This window comes from Pezoporus wallicus, unplaced genomic scaffold (assembly GCF_028554395.1).
Source record: "Pezoporus wallicus isolate ANWC-B61680 ecotype Strahan unplaced genomic scaffold, APGP_CSIRO_Pwel_v1 contig_8143, whole genome shotgun sequence".
Lineage (NCBI taxonomy): Eukaryota > Metazoa > Chordata > Aves > Psittaciformes > Psittacidae > Pezoporus > Pezoporus wallicus.
Genome location: NW_026636259.1, coordinates 692596 through 716405, shown reverse-complemented (window position 1 = coordinate 716405; position 23810 = coordinate 692596). Strand labels below are relative to the sequence as shown.

The following is a 23810-nucleotide window of genomic DNA, read 5'->3' as shown; positions in this document are numbered from 1 at the left end:
ATTTTTAGCTCACAAGACTATTTCAGAATGGCTCTTCAGGCACAGCACACACTCACCCTTACACAAGGGCTTCTCTGCACAATCAAGTCTTTGTCACTGTTAATGGAGGGAACTGCCCTGGTCTGACTGTGATGGTGGAGTCAGGGGACAGACATGCCTGTGGAGGGCCAGTTCTGAAACAAACCCCAGGTCAACAGGCTGGACTATCAAATAGTTTGCTTATGAGACATTATCAAGTGATGGGTTCATAGAGATCAACGCTTATACAGGGACAGCAGAGTGGCAGAGGGACCTGGCAGCTCAGATGAATTCTCTGACATGAGTTTGTCTGCCCAGAACTCATTAATGGCACATTTCTTTAAATGAGCACTTTACACACCCCAGTCGAGCAGATCTAAACTATTTCATTCAAAGGAAGACATCCCACGTGGCAGCAGCACAGGACCAGGAATCACTGACATGAAAAACAGGGTGCACACATCACTCCTTCATGTCTACTGCAAGAAAAGGCGAGTCCTAGCGAGGGACAGCAGAGTTCCAGGCACTAGGTTTCCTAAGCTCAACTGGAGTTTTTAGATGAGCTCACTTCCCCTCTTAGTACCCCAGTTTACCTGTCCATGGAAGGGACAGGTACTCATGGCAAGTGGAAGATCAGCTGCTTTTCAAAGCATTTGAAGATCTTCAGACCCTAATAAATTAGCACATCTCATCCAAACATGCTCTAATATTGAAGGTTTGCTAAAGGACTGCTTTATTTGCCAAACAGAATTATGAAGGAAGAAACAAAAAGGAAGAATTATGGAGACAGAGGAAACTTAGTATTAATACTTTGCTCTCCAGGATCTCCAAGCCCTTCATGAAACCAAATCTAGACACTGCTGCTTCAGTTTTAGTTGAAGGGAAAGGAAGAATAGAGGATAAGTGATCTACTTAGGGTGACACGGAGTCTCTCAGTGGAAGAACCAGCTTTGGGCTCCAGTGGACTATACTGAAGAGATGCTGGAGTTAACTGCATGTTAATCCAAAACACAGACAATGGCACTTTTTTCTGTTATTGATATTTTCCCTGCAGGGTCAGTGCAACTTTTATTTAAAGAAGGAAAAAAAAAAGGCCCCTAAGATCTAAGAGGCAATTGACTTGGCCAGAGAGCCATCTCTCAGGAATGCTGAAGCACACAGATTGCACACAATGAGAGACTTCCCCATTATTCCTGTAGGTTTATGAGTCTGACTCAGTTGTGTGATGTTGTCAGTAGTTTTGACTGAATCATGAATATATCCAATTATGTGTGATGCTGACAGAAAAGAATATTGATAGTCAATAATTATAGGCTTTTCAGGCCAACAAAGTAGCTCTTCCCTCTTTCAATAAATTATCTTATGACATCTATCTTAAAAATTGCTATGCCAGGCCTGACCCAGACTGACTCCACTGACTTTCTATCAGATGCCATCTAAACTCAGGATTTATAGTTTACTCACAAAAGGATGGTTAATGTTGCGGGTTTTGCAGGAAGCGGTGCAGCTTTGCTGCTGCCTCCCTGCCACTGACACCTCTTCCACCACAAATCATGCAGTCATGCTCAACTCAGGGAGACTCATGTATCTGCTCTGCAAAGACGGGAAAAAAGCCCAACCTATCCTTTCCAGGCTGCTTCCCTTCCCACCCTACCACATGGAAGAGTCTTCCACTGGAAACATAAGGGGAGAGTTCAACCCAAATGAGTGATCCAGGAGTCAGGATGTGAAATAAGCTGAAGCTAAAGAAAGCTGTGATGTGACTTAAGACATTAAAGAGAAATTAGTCACCAAATTCCAGCCGACAGTCAGTGGAAAAGAGGCATCTACCTCACCGAGGTGTTTCGATACATCTTCCCCTAGAGCTGCTACCCACATTTCAATCAGCTAAATATATATTGCACAAGAGGTGTTTATTGGCTTTCATTGGGAATTATGGCCCCAAATCGCTTGGGGACATTTCAACACCTCTATCCAGTGTTTTCTGAGACCAGTGAACGCTCTTGCCAAGACTAATCTGGGCAATGCTCACAAGCTGCATCCAACCAAGCCCTTATTCTAGGCTCAAAGAGCATTAAGATGTCCCAGTGGATATCCCAGAGCATGACATCTTGCCCCTAAAAGGCATGAAGAAGCCTCCCAGTGCACCCCAGAGCCAACCCAGTGCAGTCAGACTTTATGTGGCAAAATCAGAACTGTTTGCTTGCAAAAGCTGGCACCCACCTGATTCTCCTCCCTTTACTGGCTTTCCTGTCCACTTTCTTCTTTATTTTGCTTCGTAACTTCTGGATGGCCAGCCACTGCCTGCAGAATGCAAAAGGACACTTACACAACTAAAGAGCCACGAGGAAAATGAGCATTAGGTACCGTGGGGTCTGAGGCCCTTCCCAGCCCAGCTGCCTATTGCATTTACACAAGTGAAAGAGATCAGAACCTCAGGAAAACAAGTGTGAAACTCCAAATGCCTGTGAAGCTGCTTCACTCCACAGACAGGGCATTTAAACAACGTGCCAAAAAAAGGCAATAACACTCTGAGAAAGTGCTGTCTGATCCCTGCCTATATTGAGAAGGGAAAGCCCAACTCCTCAGACAGAACTTCATTAAACCAAAGAAGTTTTCAGCAGGGACAAACTTCTACCAGTTATAAATATTTCTTCACAGGAACGAGCATCATTTTACCTGATTTATACAATGAAAACTCGACATCAGGGGAAAAAATCTAGCAAAATCCAATTACTGCAATCTTAATATAATCTTAATTACTGTAATCTATTTTATTGTAAAGTCAGATAAATGTACAATGTAATCACCACTTAAATGTAATTTTGTCTATATCATGTTAAATTATAGTGAAGAGCTTTCCATAATATTCCAGACATACACAAAATAAATTTGACACATTGCACTAAAATTTGGGTAATATTTCACAAGGATAAAAGTTATTTCACCATCACAAAATTTCCTAATGCATTTTCTTCCCCTCCCTATACATATACCCCATAGCACTTTTGTAGTGGAGAGCCCTACTCCAGCCTTCCTCTGCTTTTCTACTACTCTAAATTAAAGCCCACAGCTATTTTAAATGCACCCTGTTCATTAAGAGGTATTTGGAAGATTCTTTTCTAACTATAGAATTTAAAAGAAATAACAGTTTCCCTGCACGGAATTGTATTTACTTCTGCATCCAGGAAACATTCCCTGATATTGTTTTAACTGGATAGTATCTTTTCTTACAGCAGGGAGAGAGCATACATAGGAATTGCTTTAACTGAGCTCGTGACAGCAGGTTTGCTCCTCTAAAACAATGACAAGTGAGAGCTTGTAACGAGAACAGGCCCAATATCAGCAGCAGGCAGTCACTTTGTCTAGTTCCCCCTCACTAGGGTGGGTTAAGACACTCCTCTATGGATCCCATTTGTACTGCATGAACCACTGAGAGACAGAAATACCCAATGTCTGGAACAAGCCTTTTACAACTGGAATTATCTTCAGGGGATCACAGAGAAACCAGGGCACAGCTCAAAGTCTGGCAAACTTGGAGTCACTGTGATCCGTAACTCAGGAATCTGTTACAGAGGATGACTTTCCTGACTGATGTCATACTGGTTTAATTATTTGTTATGCAGTTTCTTACGCCCAGATGATGCTTTCTACAGCCATTCCAAATGTGACCCTCTACAATGAATAGGACTAGAAACTCACAAGTAGTTCTGGACTGGAATGCAGTGCTGGGGTGAAGCTACTGATGTTACAGACAACTTGCTACTTACCTGCCCATCGCCACCTGGTCATTGGGGTCCAGTGAAGTGGTTTTACGTTCTATGAATTCTCGAAGGAGCTAGAAGAAAGACAACAATCCCATTGAAAAGCACAGAAAAGACATGTTAATGCCAAGAGGCTCACAGGTTTCTCAAAACACCTGGACGCTTCATTTCTTGAAACGTTTCCTCTGCATGAAAAAGCTGATGGTGATGCTAAAAGTTTAAGTTACTGCAGATCATCACCCTCATCCAAAAAGGTCCCCACAGCATGTATGACTAAAGCATAACACCAAAGGCCACTACAAAGAGCTTCTGCATATAATTTCAGATGGATATAGGAGTAGTATAGAGTCGAGTCCCTGGGGTCACTGCAAAGCTTCCCCTGGGGCTGTCAGATGGTCGAGTCGTTGGGTAACTGCTAGTCCCAGGAGCCCAGAGCAAAGTGCACAATCCCACAGAGGGCAAACGGGAGATAAGCTTGGAGGGATGTGAGCAGCTGAGCCTCAGCTTGTGTTTTCAAGGCTGGTGCTGTTCCTTGGGCTTTGGAAGAATTAAACAGACCTAAAAGTTCACAATCTGTTGTGTATACAACTCTCATGGGCAAGAGATACAAGGCAGGCAGATCTGCAGCAAGACCTCTGCCCCACACTTTGAGTAGGGAGGGCAGGGGGGAAGTGAAACACTTCACCAGACAGAAGTCAAGCATTTCTGGGCAGTAATGCTCGCTCCAAGGAACAGCACAGCAAAATAACTTTTATAGCTGGAGCAGGAACACTCAAGCAGACTCTTCTATTTCTTTTCATGTCCTGAGGGTTGGGGTTTGTATTTTTTGCTTCCTGCAGCCAAAGAATATTGTGAACAGTCTTTTTGGATACTTGACCGGTGCTGTATGTTTATCACCACTCACTGTAAATTGTACGTGCTGTGCCTTGGGTATCAGCCAACATATTAACACAGAGAACAGAAATAAACCTTCCAAAACCAAGAGGCACAGACTGCTTTATCGAGGCTGACATTTCACTGACGATGGAAGTTACTGCCACAGCTCAGAACCCAAAACAGAGCCTCCTGCAAACCACAGTCCAGGCAATTCCACATTAATGCTAGAGAAGAACAGAGGAAAAGTGTTTTTCCTCCACCTATGCTGCTCCACTGAGCACAGCTGAGGCCAAAAGCTGTCCCAGGCTCATTGCTGCATGAGAAACTCACTGACTCCTGTGGTTTCTGATCACTTAAGTACTACTGAAGTAAGGAAGAGAAAAGGTCTGCACCCCCCAGAAGAAAATTGCCATAAAGGTAGATGGGTATCATTTTAGGAGACTGAATTTATTATACCTGTCCACATCTTTCCTCTTCTTCATGGCACATATCATATTACCAGAAAAAGAGGGATTCAATCATAACTAAAAACCTGATATGACTGTTTCTAGTTGCTTATTTTTTGAGATTCTGACTGCAGCAATTACATTTAAACACCCCAGGAAGAGAGGCCACTGGTTTATTATCACTAGAAAACAGCAAGCTACTTCTCTGCCCTGTTTATCTGACTGATTCCCAACATCTTTCTGGCACACAATCTATCAGTTTATCTCTCCCACTTCATCACAGTCACTCCTGGCAGCTAAATACAAGATCCAAATCCAGTGTTACACAGACATACGACACAGTAAACCTGTGTAACACCACCACTCTGTAAACAGCTGCCCTTAAGGCTAAGCAGAAATGGGATCTTGGTTCCTAGTCAATATTCTGTCAAAAGCAAGGTGGGAGGGAGGGTTTTAACAGCAGCAAGAAATGGTGCAGCAGGAGTTTAGTGGTTTCTTCCTGTACCAGCAATACAGTGTGTTTACTGCCCCCTGTTATCTTGCTTCCTTGGCACAATGCACTGCAAAACCCACTGAGCAGTAACAGCAGAGACTAAGGAATGAGAAGACAGTGCACAGACATCCTACGCTCTGACAGAATGAAGCAGCAAGGCATTTTCAGCAGGACTTGGACCCACCAAACCCAGAGCTGGGTAGACTAAGGAGTGCTGCCATGATCTTACAGCTTTGGTCACACTGCTTAGAACAAGATGCATTTTTAGGGCAGGTTCCTCGTGCTGTACCTGGGAAGGGGGCAGCATCCTGTTGAACAGAATCATTCTCCTTTTGCCATGGCAGTGTTCCCCATGATGGATCGGGAAGGACATAGAGCTGACCTATGCCCTGCTTAGCAGGGATCCCTATTTGCTGGAGGGCATATCCTCTTCTCCATTCACAGAATTAGAAGGGAAAAGCTTTGTGCAGCAGTAGGAGACTAAGCCCTGCACACAGTGGTCCTCTCTGCCCTAACCAGACCACCAGTCCATCAGCCATTAGCTGAGGCAGTTTGGTTGACCTTGGTGCTGACAGCGAAGTGTCCCTTCAGCACAGCATCAACTGCAGGACTGGGGATGCTGCTGGGGAGAGGAGAGAGAGGCAAAGAGGATGGGGGTAAATGAAATAAAGCAGGAACCAGAGGGAAATTAGGAAGCAGAAATAAAAGCTGCAAAGCATCTTACTACATCTAAATAGCATATGTCTTAAAGCTAAAGTTATAAATCATGATAACAATGGTTACTAACATAAAAGTGGATGTAGCCAGAGGCTACCACTGAAAAAGTCAGTCTAGACCTGCCTTGCTGCCTTTGGTCTTTAAGGATTTGATTAGTTTTTCCACTTTCTAGCGGAGTCTTGCATTCAGCCCATGCTCCAGAGCCAGCTCGGGCTCAGGATACAGAGGGAATGATAAATTCATTTACTGAATAAAGCAACACTGTTTTCACAGCACAAGACTTAAAACCCTTCCGAAGTGGTAATATTTCATTAGGCTTGGCGATTCTGGTTAAAATTTATTAGTCAAAACGGAAAACTCTCATCAGACCCCATATATTCCATTAGGAGTGATATATGGTGTCTCCCAATGTCTAATTATTAACTAGGAAGTGTAAGTAAATCACTATCAGCATTAAGCCCTGATGTGTGAAGACAAGAGTTTGAGTTAGGCAATTCCAGCATCAAAAGGCTTCGATTTGAAACGTATCCTTCTTGCTTTCTCCCCTTCACCTCTTCACATCTTCCCTGAACTTCAAAAGCCTTAAGCTCAGTCTCCCATGTAAGCAAACACAACCGCCTACTGCAATGAAGTGCAAGCACATCCAGCAGCCTGCAGCTCAACTCCAAGCTGCTCCTACCAAAAGCTGGAAGCAGGAAGACAAACCATGTGCGGAGTGGACAATGGTAAGCAGAAGAAAGTTGTTAATGTGAGTTGATTTGTCTTTGGAACGAAGCGCCGATGACAAGAGTGCTCCTGCACGCGCATTTCTGAACTCAACAAAGCTTTGCTGTTAAACCCAACCCAACCAGACTCCAAAACCAGGGACTACCAACCACGTGAGCAGAGGAAAGCACACGGAGATTGTGTGGCTTGCCAAGGACCACAAGCCATGTATGAGGAGGGCTGGGAGCAGATGGGGAGAGAGCTTTAAATCTGCTGCACTAGCAGAGAGCAAGGCAGTGCTCCCACAAAACATGTCCAAAGGTGAGAGCTCCAGCAGTGGTTAGTGCTCACCCACCTCTGCTGACACCAAAGGCACTGTTAAATTGACACTAGAGCCCATGATGGGTGCATTTCTAAAGAATTCACCTTAAAAGGACTCCCTGTCTGCACTGGTTAAAGAGATGCACACAAAGTACATTGTACAAAATTAAAGGGATTTAGAAATGCCATCAGGGTGTTGTTCAAGGGTAATAGAGATTCATTTCTCATTTTAGAGGTCAATTTTCATCTTAGAGGTTAGGTCTCATTTTCATGCACTATCTATCAGTGTTTCTAATAGTACAGTTGCTGACCTTTCTGATTTGCAGACCCCTAAGAATTTCCAGTTGAGACAAAGAGCTAAATATAGCTGAAATAAGCCTGGTGACAAAAGACTCCCTCTTCTTAGACCTTACAGATCAATTCAGATTAAAACCTCACAAAAGTTCATCTATAGTGTATCATAGGAAACAGTCGAGTTTACAAAGCTTAGGAATACAATCAGAACAAAAGGAACACTTTGATGTTATTCAGACCTTCAGAAAAGCCAGGAAAGGTACAGGTCATTCCTGCTACAGTGCATCAAAGGTACCTGCTCTGCCTTGCAAGTGGCACTGCTGCCTTTGAACTCACCAGCTCAGGTATGAGAAGAGGTGAGCAGCACAACAGAGGAGTCAAAACAAGGCCCATCAGGCTCTCTGTGCTGATAAGCATATCAAACAAGGGTCTGACAATGCTCATGTTAAAGCAACTGTGTAAAACAACAGACAAGCAGAACCTCGTATGGCTTCTGCCATCTTGGTCACTTGCTAAAGCAGCAGGATCACACGAAGATTCTATACTTGTGGATTGTGAAACAATGAGAAAAGTGGGAGAAAGGCAGACTTCAGCTGCTTGCCTTTAACAGAACACTCTGTCACCCCTTGGCTAAAAAACACTCTCTTTATTAGTGAGGAACTGTAAAGTATTGGTCAATCGCTTCTGTGGGCTTCTCCAGCTGAATGTGTGTTTGTTCCTAGAGACAGTAAACAATTACTATGGTGCAAAGGTCTACTAATGGCATTCCACTATCTTTTAACATGGAATCATAGAATAGTTAGGGTTGGAAAGGACCTTAAGATCCTTCAAAAGCTCAGACAAATTACCTTCACCCTGCTTCACAGAACCACAACATGACATGTCGCACACTGAAGAAATGTGCTGTTGTTAAATCATCTTTTAAAACGGGTTAAAAAGCAGGTCTTTTTTAACAAGATCACTGTAGGAAACAGCAAGGGAGAAGGTAAGTACAACTGGTTGAGTCCAGGAAGGAAGACTACAAACCCCAAATGCTTTTCCTCTTTCCTGAAAACAAAAGTTGACAAAGCTGTGTTTTAGCAGTATGATTTCAGTACTTTTGTTTGTTTGTTTCTCCTTTAGCCTTTGGAGGGATCCATTTTTTCCTCTTTTTCCTATTTATATGCCATACAATTAGTTAAACCAGCATCAATTACGACAAGGTGCTATAGCCCAGGACTCACCCAACCCACATTTTACACCATGTCCTGCCCAGATGTAGAAACAAAGCTGTTTCTTCTCCTCCTCCAAGCTCCCACCCCACAGGACCATAACACGATTTGGATTTCTAGCAACACCAGAGAAAATTCAGACTGCAGCTCAAGTATTATCTTTAAATCTCCTTGAACCACTTTCTGCCATTATTTATAATGTAAAAACCAAAAATATGAGATGAAACCACTGGACAGCCTCCTTTTAGAAAGCCTTTTCTCAAAGTTGAGTTTTGTACAGAATAGGCATTGACTTGCATATTTTCTCATAGCCCATTAAGAGAAGTTTCAAATCAAGCTTTAAAACGTGTTATTAACCATCTACCCAGCCATTTGAAAGATACATGCCTGTGATAAGAGTATTGTATTGCCATTAACCTGTGGGATGGTTCGAGACATCTCTTCTTCACACAAAACTCTAAATGCATCTCATTAAAGCCACGAGATCAACTGTCCATATTAATCACTCACCAGTTTAATTAAGGTAAACCAGCTTGTCACAAAGCCACTCTTCTCTCTATTCCTCACCATTATCGACTTTTAATAGTTCACTGCATTAGTAATTACTTGTTTAGGGCATTATCAAATACCTGAGACAGAAAACCACAGTTTGTGCCCCAGAAACTGCTTTAGGCCAACTCTTGCTTGGGACATGAGTTAAAGTTTATCCCCTCAGGTGGTTTTCTAAAACGCCACACTGTGGTTTAGACACAAATACAACTCGGAACAGAAACAAACTGAGCTAGAAGCATCTTAACAAGAGATTCAGGGTTGCAAGCTTGTGGTTACTCCAGTTACAGCAGGTAGTTGGGATGCTGAGCTAAGAAAAAGGAAGTTAGTGAGATTTCCTGCTCACTTGTGAAAATCATGCCAGTCACAGACTGTGCAAGAGTGGGCAGGCACAAACACTGCCACTTCACAACAGCAAAGCTGCAAGTCCCACAGTTAAACAACATTTTCTCCAGGATTAATTCCTTCCCTAAGTAATGAGGGTATAGATATGCAAGGGAAAAAAAACTCTTCTTGCTACTGATGCTCACCTTGGGAACAAACCCCAGCACATTGCAACATATGACAACCCTCTGGGAGCTACTGGCAACCCTGCCTGGCAAACTGCTGGCCTCCTCTGAAGCCTTCAGCGTTTCCTTGAACATTCCCCAGCTTGCTTCCAACTCAGCTGCTGAAGTCATGGTGATCACAGACAACACTGGTGATTGTGGGTTGTTACAGAATGCAGTGACATACAACGTACCCAAAATTAGGGAGAGGAGGGAGCAGGCGAGCAAAGGAAGAAAGGGATTATGTATATTCCTAATTCTTAGGCGTACCTGCTGCCATCAATGATGAACATTTGTTCTGGGAAGAGCTGCTACCAGTGGAACGCTTAGCATATGAACACTAACCTAATTCCTGTTGGGAATAAACCAATTTCCACTCTCTCCTTTACTAGAGGAGTATTTCAACCTAATAATAAAATATCCACTGTAGCATGTCAGACCAGCAGCTCTCTGGTAGCAGGCTGGAATTTTAAGTCTTAATGCTGCAATATCAGCTGTAATGAATTCTACGTAAACATGACTTGTAAAAATAAGAAAAGCCTTTTTCTTCCCTTAAAGCCATGTATGAAGGAGAGTTTAAAAGGAAAGGAAACAGAGTGGAGCCTCTCACTGCTGGCAGGAATGAGGATCCGCTGACACAGTTTCACTATTCCCAGCCAGTGCAACCCAGGTGACAGTATTTCCCCTACATTACTCAGCTCAGCTTCACATTACTATTTACCATGGGCCACCACAATAAAAATTATAACTGCTTATAAAACAAGTGAAGAAGATGAGAAAAGGCAAAATGGGATGAACAGACACAACAGAGTTAAACTGTGAACTGCCATAAAATTCCACCAGCCCCACACAGTGAACTCCACTGAATACCAAGACCTGGACAGGAAAATTGGTTTTCCACAGGAAAAACAGATTCATTGAAGAGTTTCTTTAGGATAATCTGTAACAAAATGGTGAAGCTGCTTATTCCATTATTGGTAACTTGTGCACATTCATCAGCTCTCCTTCATTTTTACTTGATTTCCCACTGAAATACACAGGAGTTGGTTTCCAATGTCCTCCTTTATCTGGATGTTTGCTAAACCCTAAGCAGTATTCAAAATAAACTGATCATTAACAAATGTTAATTAGAAAAATGAAAGTCATACTAAAAAAACCTCTGGATCTAAACGCAAATACAAGGAAAAAAGTCCCCACTGAAGTGTACACGTACTCTCTGCGATAAGCATAATGCCCAGAGGTCAGAGATCCTGGGCAACCTCAGCTCCAACAACCAGACACATTGCTGATTACTCCTAAAGAACCAGGTCCCTTTCAACGTTTTATATTTGTATGTCCACACACACAAAGTGCTGCCCAGTTATGACCCATCTGAGAGAAAACACACTCACTGCATTGTCAGCACTCGATTGTAACGCACTCTACCCTCTCTGGGTGCAATGTTCAGCTTCAGTTTAGCACCGTGACAAATAAAGGAAAGCCCTTCATAAAACCAATTTAACTGGGAGGTGACAGGAACCATACAGCAGTTTTCTTTAGCCTTATCATTGAACCGGCTTCAGCTCCCATCTCTGCCAAATCCCACTCAACTGAAGACATTAACCAGGTCAGCGGCACAGGTGCCGCACGCTGTCTGGCAAGGGGCTGGCATCCCCACAATTACTTGCACACAATGAAGCAGTAATCTTTCCAGATCATCTCTCCCAAGAAGCATATTGGGGATGGGAGGAGAGAAAAACAGTGGAAGAGAAGGGAGGGTGGGGTATAAAAAAACCCCAACAAGCAAGAAAGGAAAATGAATGTGTGGCTGCCTCACGGCTCAGCAGATGTCTGTGCGTGATGTACGAGGCTCGGATAAGCTGTCGTAGCCCGCTGCCAAAGAGTGGTAAGTGATTAAAGCCTCCACCAGCCTAAGCACCATATTTAGAGTCCATGGGGTGTTGAAGGTTGCACCCATTCCTTGCTGTGCTGCCAGATGTTGTTGGCTGGTCCTGCTCCCAGTCGCTGTGCGCAGGAGGCAGCAGTTGGTACAGCAAGGAATGCAATCTGGAACGCTTCCGGAGGTGCCGTACATTAAACCAGTGTCACCCATCCTTCACCTCTGCCGAATGCTGAAACAACTCCAATTTGCTGCCACTTCCCTCTTGGGAAATGGCCAAGATACAGTTGTGCCTGGCAGCCCCATTTGTTTTACTCAGGTGATTCTCTTCCCTCAATGACCTCTATTAGTTTAAGTTTTAATTTAGATTAACCCCAGCACCCCAATTAACCAGTGAGGGGAAAAGCTAAGCTGGGACTACTCATATTTCTGAAATCATGATGCATCGAAGTTGAAGTTATTAGAAGGGAAGATGGGCCATTCATCTATTGCTGCTTTTCTTTTACAAATGTAACATTTCATGGCCAACAAGCACCTCCCCTGCACAGGTCCACAGGCTGTCAATCGCAGCTATTTCTCCTTGACCACAGTTTTGTTAAACAAACTTCATTTACTCAGTGTTCTTATGGTGGCCCCCAAAGCTGGGCTTCTGGGTCCACCTGGACCCCAAATTCCACCTCAGTATTATCTCCCTGCCTTACAGATTTGGCCTCTTCAACCACTGATGACCACAAGAGGAGCACTCAGAGCCTTCATAGATGAACCCAGCACCTTCACCTGCCCAAGAGATGTTCCTCAATTGACAGCAGTGCCTGCAGAGATGCTCCTACAGTAAATACACAGCCTGGAGAAGAGCTTGCTCAGTACAGAGTCCTGGCTCTGAGGCAGGCTGCCTTGAGTACATCCCTCACAAACATTAAGTATTCACATGGTCCTAATTCTGCACTAGGTGAGATCTACTGCAAATATTTGTCTTGGACAGTAGGGTTGGAAGCGTGTTGAAAAACTTTGTTGGAAGGGAAAAAAAACCAGCAGCATTAGAGTTCCCTGTATTTCCCTTCTGTAAAACACAGGTAAGAATTGGCAATTTAATAAATCCTTTATTCACCTTTAGTCCTGGCTCTGTACACGAAACCTCAAATTTTAGAACTATCCAAATGCTTCTGGTTAAATCAGTTAACAGAGCACAGGCACGCGGCAACAGCTCTCTTCCACTGTTCTAACACTTTCCTAGCCACTCTAATGCTATTCAGATCAGAAAATTCAGCCTTTCTAATGTGATAATGGTACTTGTTTAGTCCTGAAGTTAAAGCTCTCTGTGGATCATCAGAATAAAATTGGGTTTTGTGCAGTGGGGAAGGCCTTATAGTGAATCAGACTCCTCAATATATGGCCATTTCCGTAATGCATAAAGCCGGCACTCTCATTTCTTAAATGAAGCACAAACATGAGGTTTCCCTAAGCTGCAGCCTCCATGCACTGGGTGCACATTCTTTGTGTCTAGGAATTTTGCAAATAAAAAGAGTAACTGGCCTAAACCCAAGCTGGCACAATACCAAGAAAAGTCCTTGCAGCTTCTTCATTCAGTAGGTAGATGATTTAGGTTGAGCTGAGAGTAACTCAGGTGCTCTTGAGGATCTACCAGACTCGTTTTTCATAATGGGACTCTACCCACAGAGAACAGTCACCTTTAGAGACTTCAGTCATTTTTCTCTGGTATAGCAACATTCACCAGCAAGAACAGAGATAGACCTTATCCTGTGGCCCTGACTCACTCAAGTACAGCAGTAAGTTTCCATCCACAGTGCAACCTTAAGCTCATGCAGCCATATATCAAAAGTTGTGAGTGAGGTCCTCTGAGGTACCTACAGAGATTCCAGGTGTTAAAGAGTAACTGAGTTTCACTGGTAAGAGAAATGTAGAGCACAGAACCAACCACATTAGCTCTGTAAGTATTAAAAACCAACTGGAGCCATAATTTCAACACAGATTTACCATCACCTACCTGGTGATAAAAGTCATCGTCATCAAATATCTCCTCATCTATGTCCTTCAGGTGCCTGTTGGACTCTGACTCAGGAAGGACTTCCTAGAAGCACAAAGGAAATACTGAAAGCTCATGTGTGTGTAATTCTGTCCCTAACTCTGATGACATCACGTGCAGCAGCTTGTAAACACACTTGAAGACAGGAAGGCATGGAGAAAACCTCCCAACATAACAAGCTGTTAAGGACTAGGAATACATTTAAAGGCAAAGCAGAAATGCTGCCAGCGCCAAAACAGATTTATGAGACCTTTACTGGGAAATAAATAGGACTGTGCAAAGTCTTTCTGGCAAAATACTACAGATATTTTTAATGTAATGGCAAAAATACATCTTGCAAGTGCAGTAATTCTGCATGATCTCTCAGAATCGAGTATTTATTCATTCTTAAATACTAAATTAATAACAAGCTTACTACTAATATATTCTGCAGGTTATATGCAGTGTGACTTCAGAATTGACTTTCTGGGTTAAAGATTCTAAACTCCAGAGTAAAACCAGCTCTGTAGCCACTACCTGAAAAAGCAGATTTAGTGACAGCATCATCACTTCAAAGAGCACAGAAAGAGCACAATCACAGACAAAACCTCATTTTCCCCTGTCCAGAACTGGCACAGGAGATAACACAAACACCATAAAAATGGAATGGAAATGTCGACATCTTCTTCTTAGCCATTACATTAAAGGAATCAACACTTGGGTATCTCCTCCATAAACCTCACACAAACAAGAATATTACCTGCTAAAGGCTTGAGCTAATTGTTTTGCAGCGTTTCTCTGCTGCTATAGGGTGAGTTATAGAAAGAAAAAGCCCTTACCGAATTTTCAGGCAAAGACTCAGGGATGGGATGAGTTTCCCGTTCCTGCTTCCCCAGCACTGTATACACGGATCGCTTGGTCTGTGTCCGCCGTAGTAATCTCTCTTTGTCCATCATAATATGATCAATCTGAGTCAAGATTGAACGCTCAAAGGCACCGAAACCCTGCAATAACATTAACTAGTGTCAGATAATGCAGAAAGCTTTTCCTCAAGGCAGCAGTGTTCCTCTATCTTTCCATGTCAGTGGATAAGCAGACAGCATTCCAAGAGGAGGGGGCCTGGGTTTCATTGCAGGGATTTCTGCTAGGATATTTTATTTGTTCTCTCTCTCTCTCTCTCTCTCCCTTCCCAACCTGAGGCAACCTGACGCCTGGCTTAACAAAATGCCTTTGCTGTTCTGGTTCAGATTAACTTCTCAATGATTAATACTGACTCACAGATGTTAGCAGACCCTGGATCTCCGGGTGAAATGATTACCCACTGCATTAAAGTGTACACTTCATGGAGAAGGAGAGCCACAAAAGTCCCTAGTTCTGTTATAAAACACAAACAGCTTGCTGCTAAGCACTAGTGGCATTTTCACAGGGCTTACTTGCTGCTGAAAACTGGCTATGATGAGACTGGCTACTGGGAGAACACCAACATTATCCAAGAATTTTTCCCAAAACCTGGGAAACCATTTGCCCCTGAAAATGTTTTCTACCCATCTGCTCAAAACAAAGGAGAAGAGCTTATGCCTTTGACATCTGAGGGTTGAGTTTCTTTCAGACTCCTGTAAGGCTGGGGAAGACAGCATACTTGTGTATTTAATTCTTACTGCTGTAACTCTCAGCTTAATTTGGAACATCCATGATACAGAATTTCCACATCAGCTTGTTCCCCAAATCTCTGCTGAACAGTAAGCATGTGAGCACACATTAACAAACACTTGCCTTTCCCACTTTGCCAGATGCCAGCTTTGTCTTCTCATGCCACTTCTGCAGGACGCTGTTCCGATAGGTCCTGAAGTCAGCATAGCGCTTGGCTATGAACTCTGGGTACTCCTCCAGCTTCAGCTTTCGCTTGGGGAGGCTCCTCCTCTTCTCCTGAGCCTTATCCACTTGCTCTTCATCACTACTGCTAGGGATTTCATCATCACTGGAACAAAACCACACAGATTAACCACCCTACACCTGTCTAAGGAAACATGTGAATTCTTAACAGCCCCTTCACTACCACCCATGCTCCTTCCACACCATGGTGAAATTTATGGTAAAAGACCCAAGTTTTAGCTCTTTCTGTTATCAGCAAGATTACAAACCAGATGTTTGTTCAGAGTAGAGCAGCAACTGAGAGCTGAGAGAACAGCAGAGAGGGAGGATGGGATGGTCAGGAAGGTTCTGCATTGCCCTGTTTATTGAAGAACAAAAAGATTCCAAAAGGTCCTGTCTTGTTTTGTGGTTACCTCTCAGTTTTGGATTGTTTTCCGTCTACCAGATGCCTCGTGCCTGGGTATTGATAAAGCAGCTCATCCTGAAGCTCCACTAATACTTTCATCAACGCCTCCAGGGCTTTACAACCTGCAGAAGAAGAGACACAAGTGACCATTTCCCACCGGTGAACACTTAGGTTTGCTGCGCTTGGCTTCTCATCGTGAATGTGAATTTCTGCCACAGTTACTGCCTGTCCCATTAACTGTTTTTCTCTTAAAGATGTGTTTTTATCTTCAAACTGATTTATAGCTGTTAATGTCAACCACCACCACGCTGGGAAAAAAAAGGGAGGCAAGGAGGCAGGATTGCCTCTTAAGCATCCACCTGGCTGCACACTGGGAATATACTGAGCTAGCGTTTCATCCACAAACATTCCAAACTGTAGAGCCTGAAGGATTAACATACTAAAGAAGCAAGTACTATGTGCAGAAGTGTCTGATAACACACACATATGACAACAACCTTTCTTGCTGACTCACCCATTTCTCTCCTCTGTGAAGCTCTGAAGCAGATGCCAGCTTCTGAATAGTATAAAGCAACACAAGGGAAAACGTGTATGTGTACATCTCATCTAAACCTGACCTCTGACCTTCCTTTCTTGTATATAATGTGTATGTTATAGGGAGCAGGAGGAAGGCAAGAAGAAAAACCAAACTCCTGCAGGGCTGTGACTACCACTGGTTTCTGTGCCACTGTGCTCACCACACAGGAAGTGTAAGAAATTAGATTGTAAGTAAAATTAAATGTAGCAAGATCTGATCTATGGGGGACACGTAAACAATGACCTGGCAAGTTTAATGAGGAGATTCTGATCAAAAAAGAAGAACTGCAGGCTCAGAGAGCCTTAGAAAGAAAGTGAAGAAAAGACTCGGGTGGAGAGGTGTACAAAATGATTAATATGTGGTGGGAAGTTTAGTTTTACAGGGATGAGTAGCTGCTTTCCAGGGTGTTTGCAGACACAAATGCTGAATGTAGATCTGATGCTGTGTATCCAGAGGCTTTGACAATTTCCCCCTATGCAAATGCAGAGAAAATGGTCTCTGTCCAATGATCTTATGCTCTCCAAGGACACAGAGTTGCAGCTGACTGTGGGAGGGGTTAACTGCACACTGCTGCAGCATCTGCTCTTTAAAAACAGTTCTTCTGTGGTGACCAACAAGCCTCCCTGCAGCACGCTCTGATATAAAACAAGTGTTTGTCTGGGCCTACACAAACTCTCCCTTTGTACATTGCTACACATCAATCACAGCTCAGCTCTTACAGGTAAAACACTTGGCACACTTCTACCCAAAAACCTAGGCTGAACTTCATACAGATTCATTTCTATTTACCTGCCTCTGGTGCACTACCTTCTACTTTTACAAAGAAGCACTACAGGAAGGGGAAAACGGGCCCTGCCTGGGGGAAGGTAGCAGCACATGGCTTCAGGATCTGTTTTCTGGCAAGACAGTGAGTGGAGCTGCTCTGCTTAACCCCCAAATCTGTTTCTTTCTTTGTAGTTACCATAAAAGAATGGAGAGAACTTCTCACCACTCAACTCTATTTCTTTTTTATAACAGAGGAGCCAGAGATCATGGGCAGAGTGAGCAGCAAATCTCCATCAGCTAGACAGAGACACTGCAAGCAGAAATCAGCCCAGACATTCAGAGGTCTCAATCTCCCACATGTTACCACTGTGATATTGCTCAGTTGTCACCATCTTCAGATAGATTACAGCCTGACCTCAGTAACAGGAATGTCAAGGAGAAGATGCTTTAAGATTTTTGTTGTAGATCAGTTGTTGGACTCATCCTTCCCTGGCTCACAGTTCACTACAGACACATTCTGCCCCCTTCTCTATGTAAACCTATTAATGGATTAGGTTTGCTGTACTTGTAAGAATCATGTGTTAGCATCAAAACAAATCCAAGAGACAGACAAAAGCCCCTTAAAAATGCATGTATTGTATGTGCCTGCAGCTAAAAGATCCCTTGAAAAAGGAAAGTGCCCCTAGCCCAGCCTCAGAGCTCAGCTTGCAGCAGCAAAATCTTCCCAACTGCAACACAGATGAATGTCTCCAGAGCTTCCCAAACTGTTTATTTTCTCCCTGTTGCCTACCCTCCAGCAGCTAAAGCACCCCAGGCAGCTTTGATCCTGTCAATTACAACCGGAGTAGCACTTCAGCTCGTCTGGGCCATGGTCAGCAGGCAAGGAATAATCTGCACTATAATGTGCTGGGGTAAATATTCTACCTTAGATAGACATCATTGTCAGAACTGACACCTTTAGCACTGGGCTGTATATCACCAGCAAGAAACACCTCCGGAGTGTCTGTAGCGAGACACTAAGTTGTAAAAGTCACTTTTAAGAGTCCATGGGAGCCCCTTCACTTTGTGTTCAGGAGTGAAAAAGTTGTTCCAGGTCCACCAGACAGCATATCAATCCACCAAGAAAGCTGGGAGCCAGCACCAGTAAATCAAAGTGTGCCTTTCTGTTAATACTCTCTCATATGTTCTCATTTTATACATCCCTTCACCCAGTCAGAAAGTAGCCCTGGAGTACTTAGCTCCATTCAGGGATAGCACTGCCATGTATCAAAGTGTCAGGAGACCCACACAGAGATGAAATCTGTCCTACTGCTCTCAACCCACAAAAATCAATTTTGTCAATGCCAGTGCTTACAGACAAACTGTCTGTGCTGCTGGCATCCCCTTGTATGTGCACATACATGTGGAGTGGCTCCTGGTACCATCCCCACCAGCCTCCTCCCTTCCTCCTGTGCCTCCACTGTCACTGAAGCCTGAGCACCGCCACACTGGGGACTTGCAGGGAACATAGCTCTTGTGCTCACCCATCACTGTAGGTTCTGCCTTGCTGTAGAAATGCTGCTTCCTGCACAGAAAAATAGCTGTGCTCTTATTCCTGACCTCTAAAAATGGGGTCTCATTTCATCTTCCCAAGCAGCTGTGGAGAGCAGCAGCTGGTGCAGAGCAGCGGGGACTGGCCTCATGTGGAGACACTTTACGTTGATGGAAAAAAGCCTGTGCCCTCAAGGCCAGGCTGTCAAAGGTATTCACAGAGAGCCAAACAGTGGGATTCCCAAAACTGCTCCACCCAGAAAAGCTCCTTGGTGCATCCAGCCAGCAGATTTGGGGTAAGACAGGGAGGGAATCCTAAAAACTGGGGCAAAACTCCCTGAATTTTTAACTCCGTGGCTGCATGTTGCTGGCACCTAACGGGGTGTGATGGGGTGGCAGTGCTCCCTTGCAGAACAGTCTCTTGCTTGCTACTGTGTACACACTATCTGCAAACAGAAACAGGAGCATCCTTACTGTGATGTACCAGCAGGAAACACCACACACCCAGGCCACAGCTGAAATTCAGAGCCCATGCCAAAGCTGGGAATTAAATTACTTCCCCCCCACCTCAATTAAATCTGAGGCTCTGGCATCACAGGAATAGCATCACATGCCAGCTTTTAATTTTCTGTGTATCTCCACAGGCTGTATGAAGTGCTCACACAGGAAAACTGGAACACGGCTGGTGTTTGAACCACGGTTTGCAGAGCAAAGCCAAGCTGCCAAATATTGTGTGAGTTCCTTGTGCCACTACCATGGGGAGTCACCAAGTCACCGCTGCCCAGGGCGGGTGCAGTGCCCCACTCAGATAAAAAAGGAGAGGAATCAAACCTCTTCTACTTTAATATCTGCACATAATGAAAAGCATCTTTATCAGGTACACCCATTTATCCCAACGTTCAGCTGAAGAGGGGGAATTTTCACTCCTTTCAAATGACTGCGGGACAGGAGTTAAACTACAGGTCACAATGGCACTCGATATGCTGGCCTGAGAACAATACTTCTCATTCAAATCCACAAGCCAGCCACTTGCACTAGTCATCCCCAGCAATTAATCCCCCCCGAAACACGTTTGATTAAATCTTTTCAAGCAAATCCTTTGCTTTGCTTTTGTTAGTTCACTTCTTGTCAACATCTATTAAAATATGCCTTTAATTCTCCCACAATCTTAAAAAACACCGATTCCACTGTCTTCAACTTTAATCAACTGTATGGCCGGCATTTTTCATTTCATAATAATGTGCTGTTTGGAATTCAAGAGGCAGGCTCAACATCAATCATTCGGCAAGAATTTTTCCACTGCAATAAATATGCAAATGAGGAGAGGCAGTCAGTCGTATTTCAGGCCCGACTTGCCAGTGTTTTAAAAAAGACACAAATTTATTAATTGCCGTTGGCCAGCGGAATCCTATTACTTTGGGCATTGATTACAAAGCTGTGTGAGTGATTATTGTGCAACTCGCAGGCTATCCAGGCATGAGGAAAAATTATTAAAGCAAGGCAGAGATTATCAACTCGGAATAACAATAAGCCTTAACATTTTAGGCCTCTAACTTCTTCAACAAAGAATTACGCCACAGCTCCAGTGTATCATAATTCTGAAGTCTGTCAGTATTACTTTTGGAGCTTGCTCTATATTCCCAACAGCAGAGCAACATTACCCAGCTAGCAAAAGGCGGGGGGAATTCCTCCAGGTATCACATCTTAAGCATGGGGCTTTGGACAACAGCTTCCCTAGCATTCCCGCTGCGTTAACTCACTGTAGGAGGAACAACGCGGTGCAGGCAGGACTTCACTATCTTCAGTTTTGCACCGCTGTACATCCTGGTGCCAAAAGGCTACTGATAAGTCTAAGACAGAAGCCACAAGAGCCAGCATAGGCTAAATTATAGGCTGGGTGCGAGCCCTTTGGCAGCGGAGAGTGGATTCTTTTAGAGGTGGTGGTGAGTTAAACACATGTATCCAGAGACCTGAGCTGAATCCTAGCACAAAGTACTTGTAAATCTGTCCAGATTATCTGGGACAATTGGAGTAACATTCCCTTCATGCTTCCCAAAACATGAGTTTGTGAAATTTTATCAAATGATAGGAGGAAAAAGGCCAACTTTTCTGCTGATTGCAATAAAAAAGGTCTGCTCCAAACCGAAGGCCCAATTTGCTGGTTCCATTGGAATGCAAATGATGCAAAAGCCTTTGCAGAGGGGAAAATTGTATTCCTTCAGCACAAAGGAGCCAATGCTGAAAACCCCTTTCACACCAGCAGTTCAGCTGACTCCCAAAGAGTTACAGAACAGACTCAATTTAGCCCTTTCACTCAAATATTACTGCATTTGGCGGCAAGGACAACAGGATCAGACATTGATGAGTTTGCTAAAAGTAAAGAATATAACTAGATGCAACAACAGAATAAAAGGTTTGGTATTCAAGGATTTTATTAGTGGGGGCTGGGGGAGAGGGAAGGCTGAGAAGGGAGAGAAAGAGAAACCCTTCCATGAAGTTCATGCTCTACTGATTCGCCTCCACCGGCATCTTTTGATATCAGCCTATACCAGGGAGGGGATGGGGCTTTAAAAAATGAGATTTATAAAACCTGATGTTTTACATTACTGTAAATGTAAAGAAGCTGACAGCACACATCCCATCTCTGCCAGGCAAGAACCCCCAGGTACACAGGCAGGAATGAGAAAGGAAGAGGAAATGTGAAATTTCATAGTTATCTAGATATTAAGGCCAGAAGAGAACATTAGCCCATCCAGACTGACCTCCCCATATAACACCAGGCCATTCATTATATTTATCATGACAAGCACTGAGTTTCCATCTCAAGGTAACCAATTGCCAATTAATCCAAGTTAGCTGACATTTGCACATGCTTGTCTGGATGCACTGCAAGCCTTTGTTCCCCTGTATCTTGTTTGTGGAGTACACAGACTCACACACACAAGTATTTAGCTAAACTCTATTTAATTAGCTATTAATTATCTTTGGAAACTCAAGTGCAAGCAAACCTATTTGATGTGCTTAAAGTGTGGTGTAATTCCGCGGTCCAGAGTTGGGATGGTATGGACTCTTCTACCACTGCCTGCACTAGAAATTAAGGCAGCTTTAAATAAACCTCAAACACCACTAGTGTCCAACCCATATGGCTATGGAGTTTACCCGTTAAGTGGGAGCGTTTCAGTTTTACCACATCTGTACAAGAGAAGCAGACAATTCTGTTCAAAAAGACTAATTATCACATGCTAAAAGCCTTGGCACCCCCTGAGGAAGGGCAAGATGGGTTTTGTCAGAGAAAACCCTCAAAAACCAGACAGAAAACACAAACTAAAACTGCATGTTAAATAAATAAATATCCTGCACTTCACCTTCCACACAGGATTTGTGAACAATTCACAGCCAGCAACAAAAAAACACGAAGTATCTTACTGGTACCTTGCACAGCCCAAATCCTGCACATCACACACATACCGTCGCCCACCTAAACATGCACAAATAACTGAGCTCCAAAAATGAGACCTGTGCCTTTGTCTAAAGCTTCTCACTTCATCTCCCTTCCCTCTCACTCACTGGCATGACACACAATGGCCACCCATGAGCAGATCATCCTTTCTGACCCCAGTTCTTACCAAAAGCTCTCCACAGCATAGGATCATTACAACAAAGTCTACAAAAACCAGTCTGGTTCATTCATTTATTTCAGTTGAGAGAGAAGTCTTCATTATTGTCAACAGGCTTTGGCTCAGACCCAGAAAGAGTTGAATAGATTCTTCATTAGATCAGAGAGAAAAGGTGAAATTTGGGGACACCTGCATCCACATCCATTTAAATCAAATTCAGCCCTGCACGGACTGAAAAGCAGGATGGGTTTTGTATTCAGAAAGTGTCTAGACTAATACAATTCAATTAAAATGAACTACCAGTTTTAAGTAGGCTAGATCTGATCACAATAATTTACACTCAGGCCTGAAACCCAGTTCTGCTGTCACACATTTGCACAGGCTCCCAGTAAAAATCTTCAAAGCAAGAACGCATTTAAGTCCATGATCTTGCCTAGCACCAATTAATCCTGTAACTGCTCTGTGCCTCTGGAAACTGTGCAATCTGCCTGTGCCTCAGTTCCTCCCCCACTCCCCTGTGACACCTACCCTGCTCTGTGTTAATGTATTATCATCTCCAGATGTATGGGTGGATACAGTTTAGTTTTAAAAGCCATCCACAAATAGAGATGATGATAAAATTACAAGTGAATTATTGGCAGCTGATTCCTGCACAGCTTCTCTGGAAAACCCAAAGTCTATAAAGCACATTTCATGTGACAGCTTCCCTCTAACCAGATGTGTAAAATGACAACCAGGTGAAGGCAAGGAACAACCCCACCAGAAGGAGGATGCTGCACAATTGGAGAGGAGGACACCTTGCCAGATACATCCTCTCTTACAGGAAGTGGAACAGGCTCTTTGCTACTTAAGGCAGACTTGATCTTACTCAGTCAATGCTTAACCAGCTTCTTCAACAGGATTTACCTGGATGTCCTACAGAATGTATTTGTTCATTTTTTTTAAAGATCAGGAACCAAAGTAACAGAACCCAGACAAAATCCTCTATTCAAAAGACACTAAGAACATACACTAAAGAGATACCGAATAAAATCAGTCCTGAGCTCCTTTCCAGCAAAATATTACAGAAGCAACCCAGAAGAAAATGAAGCTATTCAGTTGTGAAGCATTCATACAGAAGCATTTAATATGCAAGAATGTAAAACCAGAAAACACATCACATCTTTGGAGGTCTCCTGCTGGCAATGAATGTAAGTGGG

The 23810-nt window shown here is 43.5% G+C and overlaps 1 protein-coding gene across 1 annotated transcript in view; it reads right to left on the bottom strand.

The window, feature by feature from the left end:
- Nucleotides 1-23810, bottom strand: part of AATF (apoptosis antagonizing transcription factor) — a 242475-nt gene that overhangs the window by 15276 nt on the left and 203389 nt on the right. The window contains exons 6-11 of the mRNA XM_057399508.1: nucleotides 16130-16244; nucleotides 15618-15822; nucleotides 14684-14848; nucleotides 13827-13910; nucleotides 3789-3856; nucleotides 2242-2322 (exon numbers count right to left, since the gene is read on the bottom strand). Coding sequence (XP_057255491.1) covers nucleotides 2242-2322; nucleotides 3789-3856; nucleotides 13827-13910; nucleotides 14684-14848; nucleotides 15618-15822; nucleotides 16130-16244 — 718 coding nt within the window. The remainder of the gene's footprint in view (nucleotides 1-2241; nucleotides 2323-3788; nucleotides 3857-13826; nucleotides 13911-14683; nucleotides 14849-15617; nucleotides 15823-16129; nucleotides 16245-23810) is intronic.